Source organism: Netta rufina (assembly GCF_964035555.1).
Source record: "Netta rufina genome assembly, chromosome: 1".
NCBI lineage: Eukaryota > Metazoa > Chordata > Aves > Anseriformes > Anatidae > Netta > Netta rufina.
The window spans coordinates 164,341,506-164,362,813 of record NC_140123.1 but is presented as its reverse complement, the minus strand read 5'-3'; the positions used below and the strand labels follow the sequence as shown (position 1 = coordinate 164,362,813).

The 21,308-nt window shown below is 56.4% G+C and overlaps 2 protein-coding genes across 3 annotated transcripts; both read right to left on the bottom strand.

The window, feature by feature from the left end:
* Positions 1-5,126: 5,126 nt before the first annotated feature.
* On the bottom strand, positions 5,127-11,112 carry TOB2 (transducer of ERBB2, 2). Its single transcript, XM_084299081.1, has 2 exons — positions 10,852-11,112; positions 5,127-8,273 (listed from the first exon to the last, which is right to left on the bottom strand). Exon 2 carries the CDS (start codon positions 8,183-8,185, stop codon positions 7,169-7,171), a length of 1,017 nt encoding a protein of 338 aa, XP_084155207.1. The 5' UTR covers positions 8,186-8,273; positions 10,852-11,112; the 3' UTR covers positions 5,127-7,168.
* Positions 11,113-15,637: 4,525 nt separating this feature from the next.
* Positions 15,638-21,267, bottom strand: PHF5A (PHD finger protein 5A). 2 transcript variants are annotated; one of them, XM_084298401.1, is made up of 4 exons: positions 21,082-21,267; positions 20,540-20,563; positions 18,977-19,143; positions 15,638-16,285 (listed from the first exon to the last, which is right to left on the bottom strand). In XM_084298401.1, exons 1-4 carry the CDS (start codon positions 21,131-21,133, stop codon positions 16,196-16,198), a joined length of 333 nt encoding a protein of 110 aa, XP_084154527.1. In that variant the 5' UTR covers positions 21,134-21,267; the 3' UTR covers positions 15,638-16,195. The 2 variants fall into 2 exon arrangements, with proteins under 2 accessions (XP_084154527.1, XP_084154528.1); XM_084298402.1 differs by lacking the exons at positions 20,540-20,563; positions 21,082-21,267 and adding an exon at positions 19,507-20,504.
* Between the last annotated feature and the right edge of the window lie 41 nt (positions 21,268-21,308).

The window sequence follows — 21,308 nt, the reverse complement described above, 5'->3', positions numbered from 1 at the left end:
GGTGGCACTGGGGTCTCACATTTCCACATGACAAGATTTTTTTTTTTCCCCTTGAGATCCCCTCCACTTTGCTTGGAGGGATTGCGATAACCTGGCAGCTGGAGGAGGAGGGAGTGACCTTTCTAAAGTTACAGGGAGAGAACAAGGCAGGGGAGGCAAGAAGGAGCATGGGGGCTGAAGGAGAGGTGGGAAGGCAGGGGAATATTTATGGGTGAGGAGAGGGGCTGGAGAGGAAGGGACATAGCATGAGGGAGGTGGAAGTGTGCAGTACAGAAGGGCTGGGGGAGGATGCTTCTGCCAGGTACCACCAACCCTCTGCTCATTCCTTTGTGGCAACGGGAGGCCTTGCTCAGGAGTGGCTTAGCAGAGCCACCGGCACCAATTGCCCCTGCATGGCTAGCCTGGACTGAGGCTGGGGCTGAAGGAAGAGCTGGGAAAGGATGGAAAGGAGATGAAAAAAAAGTCCCCTTCTCATTTTTTTCAGCTGTCATACACCATGTGTGCATGACCCGAGGCCTCCCAGCTCCCGTTTGCACTGCAAGATACATAACAGGAGACACGCAGGCATGTCTGCAGGCTGGGAGCGACGTGACATTTACCTGGCGCATCCCAGCCCCCAGCCCTGCCAAAGCCAGGAGCAGATCGGAGCCGCCGAGCTGGCTGTGCTGCTTGAGGGGAGTGGGCTGTGGGAAGGGCTGGGGTGTCAGAGGGCAAAATATCACGCCTTGTCCCCAGGCTGGCCCTGTCTGGGCTTGGCGCTGCTCCACATGCCTTGTCCCTAGCTCTGGGGCAGCCCAGAGCCACGAATACTGCTGACTTGGGGCAATTCCAGAGCAAACAGGGCTGTGCGTGCGTGCGGTGGCAGGTCAGGAGGGCAGCGCCTCAGCCTCCCAGCCTATCTCCTGCAGAAACACCTCCACCCCTCCCACCTTCTGGCCAGGAACTGAGCCGTATGTCTGCTCGCTGCGGGATCCTCTTCTGCTTCCAAGGATCGCCGGCTTTCACGCTGCACGAGCCGGCAGCCAGGCCGCCTTGGGTAGCGCGTGAGTCACTGCAGGCCGGTTGCTTAAAGCGTGTCTCCCGAGTGCCAGCCACGTGCCTGCGCGCTGCGGGCTGAGGCGGAAAGCGCCATCGGGGCCTGGAGTTGACACCTGGAGGGCCGAGCCACCCGAATTGTTTCCAAAACCACGAGCCCACCGTGCTGCCCAGGAGGTGCCCGTATTGCTCCCCATGGTCTGTCAGGCAGAGCGGGGGAGGCATCACCTGCAGCCGCTGCTGGCACTGGGGTGTGCTCAGCTTCTCCCGGTGCCGGAGCGGGAGCCAGAACCTCCTCCTGAAACCTCAGGCAGCTGCAGGCTTCCAGCAACTGTTAGGAAATGGATGTCTTCACTAGTAAATATTTATGGCATATTCTAACTACTCCCTGATGTTTTCCATTAGGACCGACATCCCAGAGCAATGAGTAAGCCCCAGCAAATGCCCTTCCTGGCTCAGCATCACTCAGCCCGGCCTGCCAAGGGGCCTGGCCTGTGAATGAGCACAGGCTTGGGGAAATTCCTCTCCCCCTGGCACCGACAGTGGCAGGGCTGCGCCACACAAGCCTCAGGTACTCGAGGTCCCGGGGACACGCCGGGGTTAGGCTGAGCGTCACCACCGTCCTGCCCTGCTGAGGCGAGAGCAGGCGCTGCCAGGGTATGGAGAAAGCAGCTCACCAGTGAGTGTGGTGTCCTGCCTGGCAGGGAGCGGAGCTGAAGGAGCAGGGCTTTGCACGGGGATCACCTGCGGAGCAGCGATATGGATGATCTCAGCTGTGTCTCCCTGTAAAAGGGGTTTCCCCTGGTCCACTCGCCCCTCCAGGGGGATCTTCTCGTCCCTTGAGGCCACCAGGAGAGTTTTCTCCCTCTTCAAACCCTCACAGGACCGCCTTTCTCGTTGGTAACATAAAACATCTCATTTGAAAGGGTCACAAAGGTGCCAGGGAAGATACCTGTGCTAATTGCTCAATAAGCATTTCCAGAAAAAGCCAGGCTCATCTTTTCCAAGACATGACAGTAACAGCAGGAGGGAGGTGTGCCCGGTGTGGGAGCTGTTCCCCTCCCAGGCCCTGCTCCTTCCTGCACCCCTTTTCTGCCCCACGGTGCCAGAGGGCTGCTGTTGCTCCTCCAGCTCTCCCCCTGGGATTTCCCTTCCTTCCATCTCCTTTGCTTTCTCCGTGCAGTTTTTCTCCTGGGTAGACTTTGCTCTTAGCATTTCTTTTGCTCTGTCCTTGTCCTTTCCCCTCTCCCCACGTTGCCTCATCTCTCTGCCCTGCGCTCACCACTTGTGGCGGCCGCTGGCCAGAGCAGTGCTGGAGCTGTCAGTAAAAAAATACTAAAAAGCTAACAAGCACCCCAAAGTCCTCTCCACCCTGAAGCTGTTTCCTGGCCGTGAGACGAAGCCCGGCGGCGGGCAGCCCGTGTCCAGGTGGGCCGACAGCCTGGCACCTCGGCGGCGAAGCCGGGTGAGCTCAGTCCCGAGGTATTTTTGTCATAGCGGAGCCGTGAATCGCAGCTTCCCGGCTCAATTGCGCCTGAGTAATGCTCTCCTGACTTGCCTATCTCCCCACCACGTTAATTACTCATTTCTGCCTTCCCTCCCGCGGCACGGCATTAGCGCAGAATTATGGTTATTAGCGCAGCGCCGCGGCCCTCACGCCCCCAGCCACGCAGCTTCTTCAGGCCGGGGCTGTACTGCCGTGACAAGGGGCGCTCCTGAAGACATTTTTGGAGCCACTGGAGGAAGAAGCATCCAGGTGGTGAAACAGACCCGGGAGCAGAGCTTTCGCCCCTTTTCTTCGCAGCCTGCGTGGGGGCTGGCGCCCAAGGGCCTGTGGTGCTCCCATCGAAGGCAACTCAGGTGGGTGTTGAGTGCAAGGGGAGACGCAGGCCTGGTGAAGGGCAGCAAGGACAAGAGCTCGGGACAGAGAAGATTTGGAGGTTTCAAGCATCCCGGCTGCTCTGAGCATAAGCAAACTGAGCTGCACCCGGCCCCTGCTTTACCCAGCGCACGGCAGGAGCTCTGAGTGCCCGCAGCCAACGCAGCCTGCTGATCCCAGAAACCTGCCTCCCCTTCGGCTTGAGCAATTCGCCCGTGCCCAACGTTTCCATTGGCAAGCGAACCCACTGCTGGCGTTAGCTGGCTCGAGATAATCCTGTTTGCCTACAAAGAGCACGCAACCTCCCGCTTCTGTAAGCACAGCCGGAGTCAGGCTGCACCAGCAGCTCTGCTCGGAGCCCTGCGCCTCTTTTTAACCAGTTCTGCAGCCCGCTCAGGAGTCTGGCCAAGCTTTTCCTGCTTGTCATCTCGCAGGCCTCTTGCTGAGCTCTTCCTGTGCTTCTGCAGCTTCTGCTGCCACCCTGCAGCCTCTCCTCTCCTCTCCTCCCTGCCAGCTCCCCTGCATAGCTTCGCCTCTGGTCAGTGGCTCCCAAGCGCCTCAGGCCGTTTGCAGCAGTCGCAGCGCAGGAATTGAGCAGGACAAACCCAGCTTTCATCAGGCCAGGCCATTTGTGCCCCTCTGTCATCGCGTTGCATCAGCACCCGCCACGTGGCGATGCCCTGTTGCCGCCTTGCTTCTGATTAAACCCTTCTGGAGCGTAATGGGTTTTCCTCCTTCTCTAAACCAGTGGGCATGGGTACGGTCACCCCGGGAATCCCGGGGTAATTTGGGGCGTCCTGGGAGGGGCGGCAGAGCCGAACGCAGCTGCAGGCACCCTTCAAAGGCAGCGGGGTGTTCTGGAGACTTCCAACAAAGCAGGAATCCACCTTGCAAAACCCACGGTCCCGGGCGGCCAGCGGGGACTGGCCTGAACAAGCTGTTGGAGCCAGCTCCCCTCGGCTCCAGCCACGCTTCTGCAACCCTCGCCTCTGTCACCTGCTCTGTCATTAGCCCCTGGGCCGCTGCCAGTGGCTGTGGCAACACCTGAGTGCCTAATTGGGCTCCTGCAGCAGCTGCCATGGGCAGCCAGAGAGGGCACGAGGGGCAAACGGGACCAGGAGAAGCCACGAGGGGAAAGGGGGAATCGACTTTGGCCGGTGTCGAGCTCCCGGCCAGACCCACGGCCCAGCCGAGCAAACACGGGGCAGGGATGGGGCGGGCACAGCCGCGGGTTCCTCTTTCCAGAAACGTGTCCAAGGGCAAGAGGTGCTGCAGGCTTCAGGTAAATGATTGCAGGGGGGTTGAGACACAACAGGGAAAAAAAGAGTTTAGTCACTCAGCAGAGCATGGCAGTCCCATGGGGCGCAGCCTGCGGGAGCAGGAACACGGCTCCTTGGGCTCGTAAATCCCAAGGCACAGCTCTTCCTGGAAGAAATTCAGGGTAGAGGGGCTGAGGGCAGGACGCCCGCTGCCAGGACCAGCACCACATTTCCTCAGGCACGTTCAGCTGGGCTCCCTTCAGCTGTTTTTTGAGGAGCCCCATCCCCCAGCAGAAGGTGGCTGCAGGCTAAGCTGGGAGGAGAAGGCATTTCGGCATCTTCCTCAGCACGGAGCAGCCATCCCACGTCCTCCTGCTAAAAAGGAGGAGCTCCCGGTGCAGGAATTCCCATTAAAGCTGAGCAATGAGGGGTGAAAAACAAAAATGAAAAAAAAATAGAGTCAACAGTGTCTGTTCTCAGGTCCAGATCTGAGCCCACCCTGCTGTAAGTCACTTCGGATGAATGTTTGGAACAGGGGACAGGCTCTGCCCGCAGCTGGAGGCTTCCTTCGCTCTGCACCTACCCCAGAGGCAAACCCGAAGCGATCTGCAGCTCCCGGGCTGCTCCTACCACAGCAAAGCCCCCGCTGAGCTCCCCAAACCCAGTGCCTGCAAGGAAACCCCGCACCCCCCCTGCCCACACCCCCCAGGCACAGCAGACCCCCCCCCCGAGCAGCACCAGCCGACACAGAGTTATTATATCATGCTTTTAATACAAACTTAAAAAAATCTGGAACAATAGAAACTGTACAGATTTGATCAACCTTTTTGTGTTTTTTTTTTTTTTTTTTTGTTTTAGTTTTTTTTTTTCCGTTTGTTTTTAACTAAATCTCTATAGACACACCAATGTCCCGTTCCAAAATATTGCACAACATTCTGAATACAAAACTCTGATTGTATTCCTCCTTCGCTAAAGGAAAAAAAAAAAAAAAAAAAAGGAAAAAAAAAATAAAGACAACAACCCCCTGGCTCCTCCTCTCAGTAGCCCCCTTCTCGGAAAGACACCCAGGCGCACGGAAACCCTGCGCAGGGCCCGTGGTCCTCCCTCACCCGCTCTCTCCACGAGGCAACCGGCGGCTCGCTCCTGGGAGAGGGGCGGGAGGGAAAGGAGGGAGGCTGAGCGGGGAGACAGGGCTCTTCACCGCTTTTTTCTAAAGTTTTTTTTCCTGAAAAAATATTTTTCTCTCCTCTTTTTAAGAAAAAATCTCGAAAAGAAAAAAATTACAATTTTTTTTTTTTTTACGTTAGAAATATACATATATTATATATACCTCTTACATTTTACAAATGTAGCAAATTATTCAATACAAACGGACATCAACAAAAAGAACACAAACCCATAAAAAATAAAAGTTAAAAAAAAAAAAAAAATTTCTCTCTTCTCTTCCTAAGAAACCAGGTAAATTAGTGCAGGTTTTAAAAAATAAAATTGAAGCTGAACGCCTACATCCAAGACTAGAAAAGACCCGAAAAGGCCGTTAGTTTCCCTTGCTGCCTGAGGCTGGAGGAACGTTTCTGAAGCACGCTTTTTTCCTTTCGGGGTCGGAGGGGTTGGGCTGCTCCCTCCTTCCACTCGCAGCACGGTTTTTAGGATTTGAACGCGGGTGTGAGAGGCGGGGCAGCGGCATCGAAGCTTCACGCGCGCGAGCAGGAGGCGGGGAAGCTCGCCTCTCCCCTCTCGCCCTCTGCCAGCGAGGGGCTCGCCGTTTCGGGGACGCTGGGGGGGACGTGGGGGCAGCCAGGTCCCACGGGGCTGCGGCCCCCGGGGAGAGGGAGGGGTGGCAGTGGTGACATCCGCAAGCGGGGGGTTAAAACCCGACGGAAAAGGAAATAAGAAGGGAAAACCCGACAGCACGGCTGCCCCGAACCCCTTGCCCTAGCTCTGGAGGCCGTTTTGGGGAGGCCGCCGTGCCGGTCATAGCTCCGAGGCACCCCACGAGGTGACGCTCTCCTGGAAGGGGCCCGGGGAGCAGCAGCCCCCCCGGGACAGCCCCGCTGCCTCTGCAGAGGCTCACTGGCAGCACGGCTCTGGGGAGGCTCGAGGAGAGGGGAAAGCACGAGGTGGAGCCCCTCTGCCCCGAGCAGGGGCGTCCTGGGAGAGCACGCCGGCTCGGCAGCCACAGGGGTGGGTTTCAGAGGGTGCTCCAAGGACACAGGTCAAAGAAAACCGAACCCAAGATTTGGGAGGCAGCAGAGAGCTTATTTCTCTTTTAAAACATGGAACCTCAAAGACTGGAGTCTCATCACCATCTCTCTCCACTTTGCCCTCTCCATACTCCCACCACAACCTCCGAGGCCTCCGTCCTGCAGGACCCCGGCCCCACCGGGCTCCCCGTGCCGGGGGCTGCGGGACCCTACAGGCTCCTACAGCACCGCTCGAGACAGCAGCGCCCACAACGCAGCCCTTCCTCTCCCCCAACAGTGCCGCCTCCCGACCTAAAAAAGAAAGGAGCCCCCTCTCCGAGATAAAAAGAGACAAAATTCACAGCCTGCAACGAGAACTCGGAGCGAAGGCTCAGCACCGCCCCGGGGTTTGTGCCCCACGGGGCTGCTCGCCCGGAGCAACGCGATGCCCTGAGCCCGCGGGCACAGCCGCAGCGCCCCACCAGCAGGGCAGGGCCCGCCCCGCCAGCGGCACCGGGGAACGGGGACCCAACAACCCTGGGCTCCTTCGAGGAGTAAAAAAAAAGTGGAGTAGGAAAAAAGCACGGGGACCGAGTTAAAAAACAAGTCGGTGCTTCAGGAGCGTTGCCAGCACAGCGCAACAACACTGGGCTCTCTCATTTTCCAAGAAGCTATACTTATAAGATTTGAGTATTTTCTGTATATTTCTAGTTTGCTCTCCCTCTTTTTATTGTGTGTGTGTGTGTGTGTGTTGTCGTCGTTGTTTCCCCCCTCCCGCCCCCCGCCCCGAATACTCTCCTCCTTCCTGGGGTTCAGTTGGCCAGGACGACGGGCTGGAAGGACTGGCTGGGGTACTGCATGGCGTTCAGGTTGTAGCTGAGTCCTTCCACGAAGGGCGACTTCTCCAGGAAGAGGCTGTTGCTGCTGCCGCCGAAGACCTGAGCCACATCGAAGGCGCCGCCCGTGCCGGCGCCGAACTGCGAGGCCGGGGGGACGCTGCTGGGCTGGCTCTCGCCCTCGAAGAAGAGGCCGGCGGCCCCGGGCGAGCCGCCGCTGTAAACGAACTCCTTGGCGTTGGGGGAGAGCTGCGACTGCGGGGCCTGGCCCCCCGCGCTGCCGGCGAAGTTCAGAGAGTGCATGGAGAGGGAGAGGCCCTTGTGCTTCAGCAGGTTGGTGGTGGGCGAGCGGAGCAGCCTGGGCTGCGGCGCGGGCCCCGCCGCGCCGCCCCCTCCGCCGCCGGCCCCTCCGCCCTTCTTCATCTTGGTGGAGCCGAATTTGGTGGCGGCGAAGGTGGCGGTGGTGAAGGTGATGGGCTGGGCGGAGCGCGGGATGAAGGTGGGGCTGGGCGACTGGCCGAAGGACGGGGACGGGGAGTTGGACAGCGAGTTGTCCTGGCTGCCGATGGGGACGAAGACCTGGGCGTCGGGGTTGAAGCTGCTCTTGATCTCTTTGTCCAGCTCGGCGGCTTGGCAGCCCTCGCTGTCGTCCAGGTAGAGCACCTTGACGGAGCCCTTCTCGCCGATCTGGTAGGACACCTCGAAGGGGTCGATCCAGACGCTCAGCTCCTCGGGCACGTTGGCGCGCACGTCCTCCACCGCCAGCCCGCTGCGCTTGGCCGCCAGCTCCACCACCGGGTCCACCGTCTCCCCGATGTGGACGCAGCGATAGCCCGAGCCCTTCAGAGGCTTCTCCGGGTACCAGTGCCCCTCATATTTCTTCTTCAGCAGGCGCTCGAGCTCCTCGCCGAACAGGTCCGCCCGCCGCCGAGGCAGCTTGTTGTACAGGTATGAGATGATGAAGTTCAGAGCAACTTTAATCTCCAGATGCATACTCCCTTCGCAGCAAGCAAGTCAGGGCAGCGTATGGAAAGAGCCGGGGTGACACACACACATAGACGGGGCTTGGCTCCGAGCAGACCTAGGAGAGGAGAGGAGAAAAGAAGGATGGAGATGAGAAAACAGAACGGTTCCCCAGTTCCCCACCTGCCGAGATGAACGGCCGCGCTGTTCCACCACCAAAAGCGGGATGGGAAGGCTGCACAACGAGCCGTGCTGCTCGCCGGGGGCCTGCCCGAACCCACCAGCCCCCAGACGGAGATGCTGGTGGGGAAGAGCCTCGCCGGTCCTGCGCAGAAGGGGCAGGGGTGGAGCTGCTCTCGGCAGTGGGTTACGCTCACCTCGCTGCCAAGCGCTGCTGACACCGGGCCGGCCACCTGGCTGCTCTGGCAGGGCCGCGGCAGCTCCCAGCAGGGCTCACCTGTGCCCGGCCAGAGCCCACGAGCACCCCCCAAAAAGCCTCGTGACTTGCCGGGCACCGTGACAGCGGGGCCAGCCCCTCCTCGGGGAGCTCTGCGCCCTGCTGGCACAGGCAGGGAGGGGAGGAGGAGCAAGGGGAGCGCTGAGGCGCCAGCTGCCAGGCTGCCTTTACTCCCCCTTGGCTGGCAAGCGCAGAGGGATCTGATTAAGTGTGCCCGGTGGAGGCTCTGCCCACCTACGAGCCTCAAATCCCAGCTTAACGCGGATGGGGGCAGGGCCGTAAGACACGTAGGTGCCGCCAGCCTGCCCACAGCTCACATCCCTCATCCCTGAGCAGGAGGAGCTGTGCCAGGACCCGGGACCTGCTTAATGAAACCCCAAATTGCTCGCTGATGACTGAAGCCTTCCTTCCTTCCCTCCCTCCTGAGGAAGTCCCTGGAGCTGGGAGAACCCGCAGGAGCCAGGTGTGAAGCCACCCGGCTCAGCTCTCCCATCACAGGCCGATTTGTGAGCGTGTGCCCGGGCACGAAGCCCCCAGGTAGGTCAGCACCGCGCTCCGCCGCCCAGCCAAAGCAGACGAATCCCACAGCTATGTTACGAGGAAGCGCGCTTCCAGCGGCCCACACGCCTCTCCACGGGCGAGCAGCACATCCAGTTTTTAATTGGCGGCTTAGTCAGAGGCTGCTCAGCCTTCAGCTGCCCTCACCTTGCTCAAACAGACAACGCCGCGCTCAACCGCCTTCCTAAAATGGGCTTCGGGGAGGCTCTCACGCAGCACGGCGGTGTTTACGTCCTGGGCCAACTATTTGGGGGTGGGGACGGGGCACAAACATCGGATGTCAGCAGTCCCTGAGGGACTGGGAACCCCGGCAGCACGGCCACGTACCCAGGCCAACCTCGGTCAGGAGGCGGAAGGACCGACCAGACTTGTTTGCTTGGTCGGGGTTAGTGGGCGAAAAGAATGAAATCAGCACATTTTAAGGAAACCCTCAAGTATTTTTAGGCCTTATTACTAAAAAATAAAAAAAATCAGGGCGTGGATTCTATGGTGTGGTGTTTTTTTTTTTTTCAGTACTAATCTGAGTCCAAGGAGGCTTAGTTAAGGACTACGGCCACCAAAAGCAGATCCCACACCTCGAGCCTGCCAACAGCGAGGTCAGGTCTGGAAGGGATCTCCCTCAGGCTTAACTCAGCAGCAAGGAAAGACACAGGAATGAGAGAATGGAAGCGCGGGAGCGAAGCTTTGCCTTTAACACCTGCACCCAGGATCTCCTGAGGTGCAATGAGCTGTGCCAGGGCGCTGGGGCCTGACCGAGAGCGGGTGAACCCCAAGGAAGAAACGCTCAACCTGGCTTTCTGCAGGGCCCAGCAGCAGGGAGGTGCCGTCTCCAGGAGCGTCAGCGCTGAGACAAAGCCCCTCCTGCAGAAAATGGCAGCGGGCGAACCCCGAGGAGCCCATCCGTGGGGTCAGAGGGCGCCTGCAGGGCCCGGGCTGCCTGGGGGGGGCTGCGCGGTAACGAGCGGGGCGTTTCTGTGGCGAACCCTCACCCTGACCCCGTGCCCCTTAAGGGACGACCTTCTGGGGGAGGCAGCAAGGAGACGAGCGCCCTGCTGGCTGCCCCCTCCCCTTCCCTTTTCGCCCAGGAGGGTCCCGCTGTGCAATTAGCGCTGATGAGGGCGGGTTAATTACCCCCAGCGCCCCCCCCCCCCCCTTCCCCTCAGGGGGGCCGCCCGGCGGCCATTAACGGTGACCCAGCCGCGGCGCCTCCCCGCCGGCCGCGGGGCACGCCGGGACCTGTAGTCCGCGCGGCGCCCCCGCCCCGCCCCGCCGCCCGTGACCTACTTCCCCTGCGGACTACAGCTCCCGGCGTGCCCCGCGCGGGGGGCCCGGCCCGCCGGCCCGGCTCTGCCTCGGCGGGGCAGGGCGCAAAATTTTCCACGGCACATGCGCCCCGCCCGCAGCCGCCGCCGCCCCCCGCTCCCCTCCTCCTCCTCCTCCTCCCTTCCCTTCACCAGGGCCCGGAGCCCCCGGCCGGGCACGGCCCAAGGACAGCGCCAGCCGCTGTCCCTCCCCCCCCCCCCCCCTTTGAGGCGCTTTTGTTGCTGAGGGGGCGCGGGGCCGGGGGGAGCTCCAGCAGCGAGGGCTCGCACCCCCCCCCCCAGCCCCGTGGTGAGGGGAGCAGCGCCCGGCCCGGCCCAGCCCAGCCCAGCCCGCAGAGGGGCTCCCGGCCCCCACTCACTTCGTCCTCGGCTCTGGGGGGGCTGCGCGCGGGTCCCTGCCCCGTCCCTCGCCTCCTCGCCGCGCGGTGCTTCTCGTCTGCGGGGCGGGGTCCTCCCTGCAGCGGGGCCGAGGCCCGGGGGTGAGGTGCGGGTACCGCTGCGCTGCCCTGCGCCGCCGCCGCTGCCGGCCTGGCCTGGCCTCGCCTCGGCCCGGAGCCGCCCGCGCCCTGGCCCCGAGTGAGCCAACTCACGGCAAACTTTCACCCTTAGCAACCCCGCGCACGGATCCGCGCTGCTCCCCGCGTGATGCGGCCCCGGGGGGCGGGGCGGGACCGGCCGGGACTACTTCGCGCTGCCTCCGCCCCTCAGCGGCCGGGGGGGGGATGGGGATGGGGGGGGCTGCGCGTCTGCCTCTTTTATTTTTTTTTTACCCCTTTCCTCCACCACTTATTTATTTATTTGTCGCTTTATTTATTTATTTATCCCTTTATCCATTTATTTATCCATTTTATTTATTTATTTATTTATTTATTTATCCATTTATTTATCCATTTCTTTATTATTTCTCCTGGGGGTGGATTGACCCTCAGCATATCCCGGCCCCTGCCCTGCCCGCAGCCCCCCTCAGGGGACGCACCCGAGCCGCTGGAGCCGCCCCCGTGCCCCCACACCGCCCCCACACCCCCCCCCCGCCCCCCGCCGCGGACTATTTTGTCTCTTCACACCCGTGCGCCTCCGCCCCCCAGCGTAGGGCCGGCCCGGCCGCGGCGGAGGCGGCGAAGGGCCCGCAAGGTGCGCGAGCGGCCCCCGTGCTAAAAATAACTGCGGCGTGTTAGCAACAGCGTCCCCATTGGCCGGCCCGGCCCGGCCGCGCCTCCGGATTGGTGCGCCGCCTCAGCCAATGAGCCGCCGGGGGTGTGCGCGCGGCGCGGGGGCCGCCGGGAGTTGTAGTTCCCGGGCGCGGGCGGGGTGAGGGGCGCGGGGGCTGCTCCCGCCCCATGGCGGGTCCCTGTCGGGGGGCGGCCGTGCCTCGGCCCTGAGCTCCCCGTTTCCAGCAGGGCCGAGCAGAGCGCCCCAAAGCCGCGCCTGTGCCCCTGGTTAAGCAATTCCCCCAGCACCTGTCCCCCAGACGCTAAAACACCAAATTACACCAAATACCGAGCTCCTCGCCTGCCCCACCTCCACCAAAACCTTCAGCACCCTTCTGGGATTTGCTTCTCCTCCCTCGCTCAGGACCCCTTTACCTGAGGGCTTTTGGGTCCCGCCTTTGGGATTTTGGGTGATTTGCCACCGAAGAGGGCTTTTGAAGCCGCTCAACGCCACACGTTAAGAAATTTGTTAAGAAATCTCTCGACACCGTCCTTCCTAGGCTGCAACAGCGGCCACCATCGCTCATTTTCTCACAGATAAAGAAATAAATAAAAGGCAACTTTGGACCATTTTTCTTCTGTAGGGGAAGGGGAAGATTTATAAGAGCTATTACGAGCAGCCTTATTTTCATCGCTTCTGGTTTAAGGGGAATTTAGCTAGGAAAGAGCACGTTTTTTCTAACGCTCCCTCGCTCAGCTGGAAACCAAATCCTGCCGTCAGGCAGCGACCAGGAAATTAAGATGACGGCGCTATTTTTAGCACCATTAAGGGGAAAAAAAAAAAAAGGCAATTACGTTGCTAAAATGCTATTGTTGTTTTACTAAGGTGTTACTAAGAGGGCGTTGCACGTTGGGGCTCTTTAAAATACCTGCGCCTTGACTGCGCTGCTTTAATTACCTCTTCACTGGTAGGCACGCAGGTGGAGGAGCCCTGTCACCGGAGGAATCCTGTCACCGGAGGAATCCTGTCACCGGAGGAGTCCTGTCACCGTATCCGCTGCCGCATTCCCGGCCATTTGGCTGTTACGTCAAGGCAAAGCTCCCCGCTCACACGCACACACGGACAGGGCAGGAATCGCCAAGCCGCCGGGGCAGAGCCAGGCCTGCCGGGTGGCCGAGCACTGGGAAGGGTTCGAGCCATAATTAACAGCTCCCGAATCCTCTTCACATTCGACTCACACGACAACCCCAAGGAAATTTAGGTTTTTTTTGATCCCCTGCTATGGATAAAGCAAAACGACAACTCCAGCTGATCCCCGTAATGAGAAAACAACAGCTCCTGCGCAGATAAGGGTTCTGAAGCAGGATCTCACCTCTGCAGCTCCCCCAGGGAAAGCTCGAAGTGTACTCCGGGCATTTGCTTACCTTCATTTTTAATTTTTATTTTTTTTTTATTAAAGGCGGTGCTTCAGGCTCAAGGGCTTTGTCAAGACAAGGTCTAGGTGATTCAATGGGCTGGGGGTGTGTTACGAGAGTTATTTGCTGAGCTCAGCTGGAAGTTGTGACACCGGAGCTGGTCTTTGGTCAGAGGAGGCACGGCACAGGGAACATCCCGATTGCAAAAGGCAGCGATGCTTTGTTAGTACTGGCAACAGAGGCCAATTTCTTAATAGGCCAAGAGTTCCCACGTTTCTCCTCCCCCCCCAGTGTAAACAGCTGAAATAAAAGGATTTTTTACTTATTACATAACATCTTTGGGATTAAAAGAAAAGAAAGAAAAAAAAAAAAGGAAAAAAACGCAGTAACTCTACCTAGAAAAGTAATGGCAGGAAAGCCTTTAGCTCCCCACTACCAGGATTCGCAGACAGCACCGCAGGAGCTGAGCCACCACCATGTTTCATGTCCCGCTCCCCATTCCCCACCCCAGCACGGAGGCTTCCCCTTTAGCACGTGCTCTGGTCCTCAGTACCGCCAGGAAATCTTGTACCGGGCCAGAGCTGTTTCAACGAGTTTCACTTTGTTTATCTGTTTAGGTAACAAATCCTGCACTTTCCTGGTGGCCGTGCCTCGGTTTCATTTACTGGAGACCAGAAACGTTACCACGCAAGCAAGACTCGAGTTTTTCCAGCTACCCAACTGCATCCATTGCCCTTGTCTGCAGGAGCAGCTTTAGGGCAACGTCCTGGCTGTGCCCTGAAAGTACCAGAAAGGCAGCGGCGCTGCACTGAGCTGAGCAACATTTGGCGTTCTCCCCAGGGCTGTCTGAGCAAACAAGGCAAAGGGAAAAGAGCCTGTCCCTCCCTCTCCCCACCTGCCCAGTGACTCAGAACAACAAGACATGGCAGCTTCGCTCCCATCGCTGCCAGGACGCGGGCCGATACACCCGGCAGCGTGAGGGCACCGCCAGTGCCAAGAAAATAAAGTGTGCTCAGCCGTTCTGGGGCTGGGGGAAGGGATGGGGAATCGCGGATCTCTATAGCAACCCCGGGCTGCCTGATCCTGCGAAGTGATCAGGAACAAGGGCTGCTCCAAAATTAGATCTTCTCGGGGTCCCTGCACCAGGGGCGATAACAGACAGAAGAAGTAATTCAAGCTTCATTGCCCTCGCCAAATGACTTCGCTCAGCTTAGAAACTCCGGGGAAAGAGAAGAAAGCAGAAAAGATACGTACAAGCCGTCTGCGTTCCTCGTGTGGTAATCTGGGTGGCCTGACTGAGGGCGAGTGATAACTCCTGCTCAAAGTGATAAAGTTCCAGGTACAACAAAATCTGCATGTCATGCGCCGGTTTTAAAGAAACAGGGGACTTACCACAGCTGGGAATGGCCGTGACACGAGCTTCCAAGCCAGGAGCAAGAGCTTGCTGCTTATTCTGGCTGAAACAGCTTGCGAGAAGGGGTCTGCAGGAACCACAGAACCAGCAGGAACCATAGAACCAGGAACCACAGAACCAAGAACTGAGTATCTTGGCAAATGGCACCCACGTTAGTAAAAATTAACCAGAAACCGTGTAAGGGAACCGAGGTGCGGAGAAGGAAACACACAGACGCTCTCAGGACTGCAAAAAGCTTGAAAGAGAAAAACTGACACTGAATAGCTGTGGGGAGGGAGGAGCAGCTGAGACAGCTGTAGGACCTGTCATGGCTACAGCCAGCTGCAGCAAGAAATGACTTTTAAGGGAAGGATTACAACTTGCCTGCTTGTTTTCACTCCTGGCTGAAACACCTGAACAGCTGTAGCAGGCAGAAGAGGCACTTAAGACACAGATGAGTTGGAAGAATCAGTCCTAGCCTTGGGGGAATAACTGAAGGCCCAGAAGGTGCCTTATGCAGGCTCTACAGCCTGAGACTGGGTGAAGAGAATCCCCTCAGCATAGGACATGCTCTGCTCTGACTATGAAGCCCTCAACAAGCACAGGGCACGCTGAGGTAGGCCCCTAATTTAACCACCTGGGGCACGCACACGGTAGCAGGGAACTCGGTTATGCCTCTGCATAAAGGCAGCCGTTCCCAGCTCTCTGCTGAGCAAACAGACTGCTTTGAGCCTGCGCTGCTATTTGACAACCAAGCAGCCTCTGGTGTTCAGCAGGCATGGGGCTCGCGGCCCAGAACACAATAGTTGGTTTCCCGTTACAGCGGGGAAGGCTTTAACTTATTCACAAGAACTGGACGGCGAGTCACGGAGCTTAGTAGGTTTTAGAAAGGGATTGGATGTTTGCGCGGTGAAACAACATCCCCGGCCCTATCAGCCGGGATCAGGGTTACCAGCTCAGCGATCCGCACGCTGCGGGACAAAACGCTCAGCGCCTGGGATCACACGCACACAAAAGCGACAGCCGTTCCCCGAGGCTCCTTGCAGCAAGGTCACGGGCTGCAAGCAGCCGCTGCCCGAACCCAAATAACCCACTGGGCAGTGCCGGCTGGGCTAAGCCCACACACCCCCAGAAAGCTCCAGAGAGGCTAGACACAGAGCGAACCTGAGAGAAATCCTTCTGTTACAGTAAAAAAAAAGAGAAGCTTTATTGGTTTGCATCCTACAAGAACGGTTACAGAAAGGGCCTTGGATTAATCTGACAAAGGAAACAGGGAAATGCTGTGTTCTCCCTCAGAAAGCACCACCAGGTTCCCTACAGAACAGGGCAGCCTGGAAAGGGACTGGAGGAAGGGTGGGGAGCGGGCACACAGGGCTGTGCTCCAGTCCTGGTGTGCGGAGCGATTTCTAACAACCGAGAGGAGGGGTGGTAAGAACAGACACAGGGTGTTTCCCCACACCAGAAAGGGCACTCGCGTTTTACCGAGCTGGTCTCCTCCATGTGTAAATACTTGCTCACCAGGGCTTTTTTTTTTTAGCTTCTGAGAAGACAAGAGACAATCCGCGTTTGCTCTTTCTGATAGTCCTGATTAGGTTTTGGTCCCCACTGAGTCTGTGACTTCTCCAGCTCCAAGCATATGACCGAATTTATAAACGTAATCAGCTGGTTCTCAATAAAAGTAAAGTCCAGGGGTTTCCAAGGCCCTCTCGCCGACCCGGCAGGAGGTGTAGCTGCATGCAGATAGGATCACCTCTTCTTGAATCCGTACTTTTTCCTTTCGTAGAAGAGATCCGTCTTGGAGCTGCCCAGGTTGACGATCTTGGGGCAACCATCTCTCTGGAAGAGAAGAGGATGTAAGGTAGGAGTTGGGCAAACACAACCTCATCCCCACATACACAGTTTCAGCACGTTCCCAGTTCCGTCCCTCCCCACACTGTCCTCAACAAACATTTCTTAGACCTCTGTAAGCAAACTGCCCTACAACTCTGGTTACTACCAGCAAGAGAGCCCAAGAAGAGGATGAATGCCTTTTTAACACTACTCTGGGACACTCCCTCTCTTAGGGTGAAGAAGGAAAACAGCTCGTATACCATCAGCAGTTTAATGAAAAGGATGCTTAGGGCCTCAGGACTGGATTCTTTCTAAATTAGGATACAGAGGGTTTATAGGGCCCAGAGGAATAACCTTTCCCCTCCTTAGCCACAAGGAATCTTGTTGCTTGAGACCCTCAGGGGCACGGCTGCAAACACAAGGCAGAGGCACGCACGTCTCTGTATAGCAGGGAACATTTGTCAGCGGGCCACCTGAGCCCAGCATCTGCGTAACTCTTGAGGGCAAAATGTTGTGGCTGGCAGGAGCAGCTGAGGGGCCCAGCAGGCAGAGGAACACGTGTCCTTGGCTGTTGTGTAAGCCTGAGTGGATTAGATTTAGAAAGCCTCTGGGCAGATGTCAGCCACTGCAGAAATTGCACCCAAGCTGTGCCACCAACACCGGCTCCTGCGCAGGAGAGGCAACCTGGCGGGGAGGGGCTGCGTGGCAGAAGTAACAAGAGAGGGGGGAGAAATCACCCGCCACGATTTGTCTCTAGCGACTGCCTCGTTATTTGACTTTGAACCTCAGTAGCGGGACTCTTCCAAGCCTTGCCTCCCACAACGCAGGGAGCCTGTGACAAACTTGACAGCATTATTGCAGGGCTCTGTTCGTTCTTCCACCTCCTCATACGGAGGCAGCAGATGAGCAGGCTCCTGTCCCCCCAGAAAGGATTAGATTTTGCAACTCGCAGCTGCCCTGGATGACAAGGCGAGATCTTGGCCCTTACCCACAGATAGAGCCGAAATGAAACAAAACCTCATTCCTCCCTCTGTCAGAACAAACCACGACTAAGCAGACCCTCTGCGCTGTGCCCAAGAGCATTCCGCCTCCTCCATTTTAGTGTCTGCTTTCTTGCTTCATTTTCGTGTTCAGACTCCCTCGTAAAGATGAAGGAAGATCGAGTGCTCTACGTGAAATCCTGGACCAGCAGAGCTTCAGGTACAGAGCTCTTGTCCACCTGCTTTTCCTGTGCAGCTGCTGTCGTTGTGACGTGCAGCACCCCAGCAGCCTTCATTCGGTTACCAGAACACCTCAGTTCTGACTTGCCACTCTGCTCCTCCAGCTCTGTATTTCTATAACCCTCCCCTGCAGAGCTGTTTCAGACCTGAACCAGTCATGATAACGTACAGGTAAGCCTAAGGTTAGGAAAAATACCCATTAGAAATCAATACAAATTGGTAAAAATACAAAAAAAAAAAAAAAAAAAAACAACTATTTTACTGCTGACTTATCAAGCTAGGTGTTTTGGTTGCACAGGTAAGTCAACAAAACCAAGAGCTCTTACAGCATTTCTAAATGCGGGAGGCAGCAGCAGCATTTCTACCCACATGCAACATTTAGATACTAAGAAAGATTACGGTCTCCTCAGATCTGATGCCTAAATTCAGATGAGGGCTTGCCCCTGTCCTGACTTGAGCTGCAGACCTTTAGAGAAAATAGGTGGGTGCTGCAGAAAATGAAAGCAGCGACTCAGTCAGCTGAGCGTGTTTCTCTAAATCAATCAGAACCATTCTCAGCGTGTTCTCTGTCAACATTAGGGTGTGCTGGAGACTGTGTTTGCAGAGGACCCAACCCATAAACCAAACAACCCTCAGGAGATAATCTCTATCAGGTCCATATTCTGGCATACTGCAACTGTAGGCATCCTGTTCGGGCTTCTCCCTACCTCATTTGCAGTTCTTCATGACCTGCGCTCCCTGAGATGGATAGATGGATGGTAACAAATACCTACGGGGGTGAACAGCTGCCTCATTCCACATGCACAGCGGCTATCTTGCAGGACAAGAGGATTAAACAGCACTGATTATAGAAATAAGGGATTGTTACACCACAAAGTGTTGGCAGAAAAAGAGATGATTACAATGCAGACACTGCAGACAAGAAAAAAAAAAAAGTCATATCCCACTGAAATTACACAAGAAAATGTAACTTGCAGAAGACAATTAGTGGAGCAAGGACAAGGGCGCTAAGATCTCTCCTTACTTGTAATCCAAAGGAAAACAGGGTGGTGATTTCAGCTGCATAACAGTACCGTACATGACTTGGTCTGTAGCTGACAGACTCCTCGTGAGGAGCTGCTCCTGTCCCTGCCTTTGCAGTGTCTGAAATACTTCTGACCCTAATAAAACCCAAGCTGAGGGATCCAGTAAGATAACACCTGAACAGGGTAACAAGCAGCACATGGAGGAAGTGAACTCTTTGGGTTGCAGAGAGTCAGGGCACTGCTTGCTATCTCAAAATCCTTTACAATCACTGGGAACTAACAACAGGGGAAGAAAAGTACAAGGTAATGAAAAGCAGCGCTGATTCTGGGAGTGGAAGCCAAGTGTCCAACGTCCCAACACTAATCTCCCTAGCTCGAAGTCCCTTTAAAGATAAGCGTGGCTATTAAAGAAAACCATAACCCTTTCAGCCGAGGGCTGGATGACAACATACATCTTTTTCCTGGATGGTGCACTCCTTGCAGTAGTAGGCATCGGACACTCCTGGACCCCCGCAGATCACGCAGCGCCCTTGGTAGGAGCCGTAGTTGCACTCATCGCATATGCGCACGAGTGTGCAGGGCCGCACGTACGAGTCACAGATCACACACTTCCCATCACCTGAAAGTGAAACAGTCTTTGGTTACAGAACATCATTTTCTGCACCCTCACGCAGAAAAAAAAGATTCCTAAACTTGCCTATACACTCAAAGACAATATAATTGGACTACAGAAATCTATTTTACAGGCACAGGGTGCCACGTTAGATTTGCACATGGACTTCAGAGGAACAAGGGCTTGCAATATCTGAGTGTTTGTTTTTTTTTTAATTTTGCATATACACATCCAGAGAAGAAACCCAAGGACACGTCTTTTGTGATTAGTCAGCACCTGCTTAGCTCATACCCTTACTTTTACTCTACAATTTTTCTTTGTTTTTTCACTTGTGGAAAAATGCCGGACTGACAGGCCTGGTGTCCTTACCTATGCTGCAGCAGTGTAAGCTTCTCCCACAGAGCCACATCAACAAAAGTCTGGAGTTACCATCCTCAGAGAGATGGGATAAGAGATTGTACTTGTGGTCCTTTTAATCCTTCATCTGTGAGAAGGCCAAAGAAAGGGCAAACTGGCATAAACAGCCACTTCACAGAGTTGCTCTTGCTTTCTCACAAGGAACTGAGTGAAATTCAAGCACTCTTATCATCCAGGCAAAGAGCCATCAGATGCCATTGACAGTCTGCTGTGCTGGACCCGATCCAAAACACTGACCTAGAGATGAAAGGCTTCGTATCTTATTACCGGTTCCCAAGGCATCTAATCCTTCCTCCCACAAACAGCTCATCTAACCTGCTCATAAATCTCCATCCCGACAGCCCTCAGCTACTACCACCGGGAATCTGTTTAACTCCTGCGCGTTTCTGAGAACAATTTTGTTACTTTGGACCGTTTCTCCTCACTTTGCGTGTTTTCACACTAATTTGGAGTTCAGAACTAGTCACCTTTTACTCTGCCACTGCAAGGATCTAATGATTGCTCATGCTCTTTCTTCCCTTCTCCAGCTGAGCACTGGCACTTGACTCTATGTATTTATCTCTAGACACTTTTCTCCATCCATTTCTTATTCTCAAAGCGTGAAGTCAGATTCCAAAAACGTGTTTTTTCCTCCTTGGTAGCCATCAGGCCGATCGTTTTGCATTCCAGATTACAAGGACTCAATCACGAAGTCACTGTAGCTGCAGCCACTGGAAACGCTGGCAGCACATACTCTAGAGCAGCACGCATCTGTGACTATCTATCTGAGCGCTGTCTTTGTAAGCACTCACTGAGTTACACGCTTACACTTGGATGAACACACAGGCAGCTCTTCCCACCCCAAGGAGTGGTTTGTCCACCAGCTTTTTGTTTGTAGCACCACGTTAGCGGCACAGCAAGAAAAGAATGCAATCCTCAAACCCAACTGGGTGCTCTAACCACAGCCCCGGGTTCTCAGCTGTGTATATGCGGGAGATACACTTACATTTTTCGCAAAGTCTTCCAATCGCTGTAGGAAGAAAAAGAGTAAAAAAGTATTAGTTAGGGTGAAAGCGGAAGAATATAAATATGAGCTTTAGTTAAGGCACAGAAGAATATGAATATGGGTTTGAATAGAAATTGATTTTCTCGGGCAGCCTTTTTTTAAAGGAGAACACAGAGCTTGGAGATAACACCACAACGTTTGTGATAAATAACGCGCGCCCTCCTAGGCCCAGCGGCGAAGACCAAAGCTCGGATGCGCCGCGAGGGGCCAACGGCAGCCGCTGACGGTGAGGCAATTTTCGCTCGTTATCCCCCTTTAATCACAACCGATATCAGCTTAAATTAAAATTAATATTTCAAGCTCCGTGAGGGGCTTGAAAATATTTCAAGCTCCGTGAGGGGTCGGGAGGGGCTCCCCTCACACGCGGGCTGCGGCTGCCCCGCCCGTGAGGCGCCCACGGGACGGGACGGGGGGCTCCCAACGGTCACTAACGGCCAGTTACGGTCACTAACGGCCGCTAACGGTCGCTAACGGTCGCTCACCGACGCCCGCCTGCTTGCGGCAGAAGATGAGGTCCGGGTGGTGCTTGGCCATGGCGCCGCCGCCTCCCCGCGCCGCTCAGCCGCGCTGCCCGGGTCCTGGCCGCGCTGAGCTCGCCGCCGCCTCCCCGCGCTCCCGGAGCGCCTCCTCAGAGCCGCGCCGCCCCCCGCAGCCCCTCCGCTCCCTCCCCGTTCCCTCCTCTCCCTCCCCGCGGGGGGACCGCGGGCGG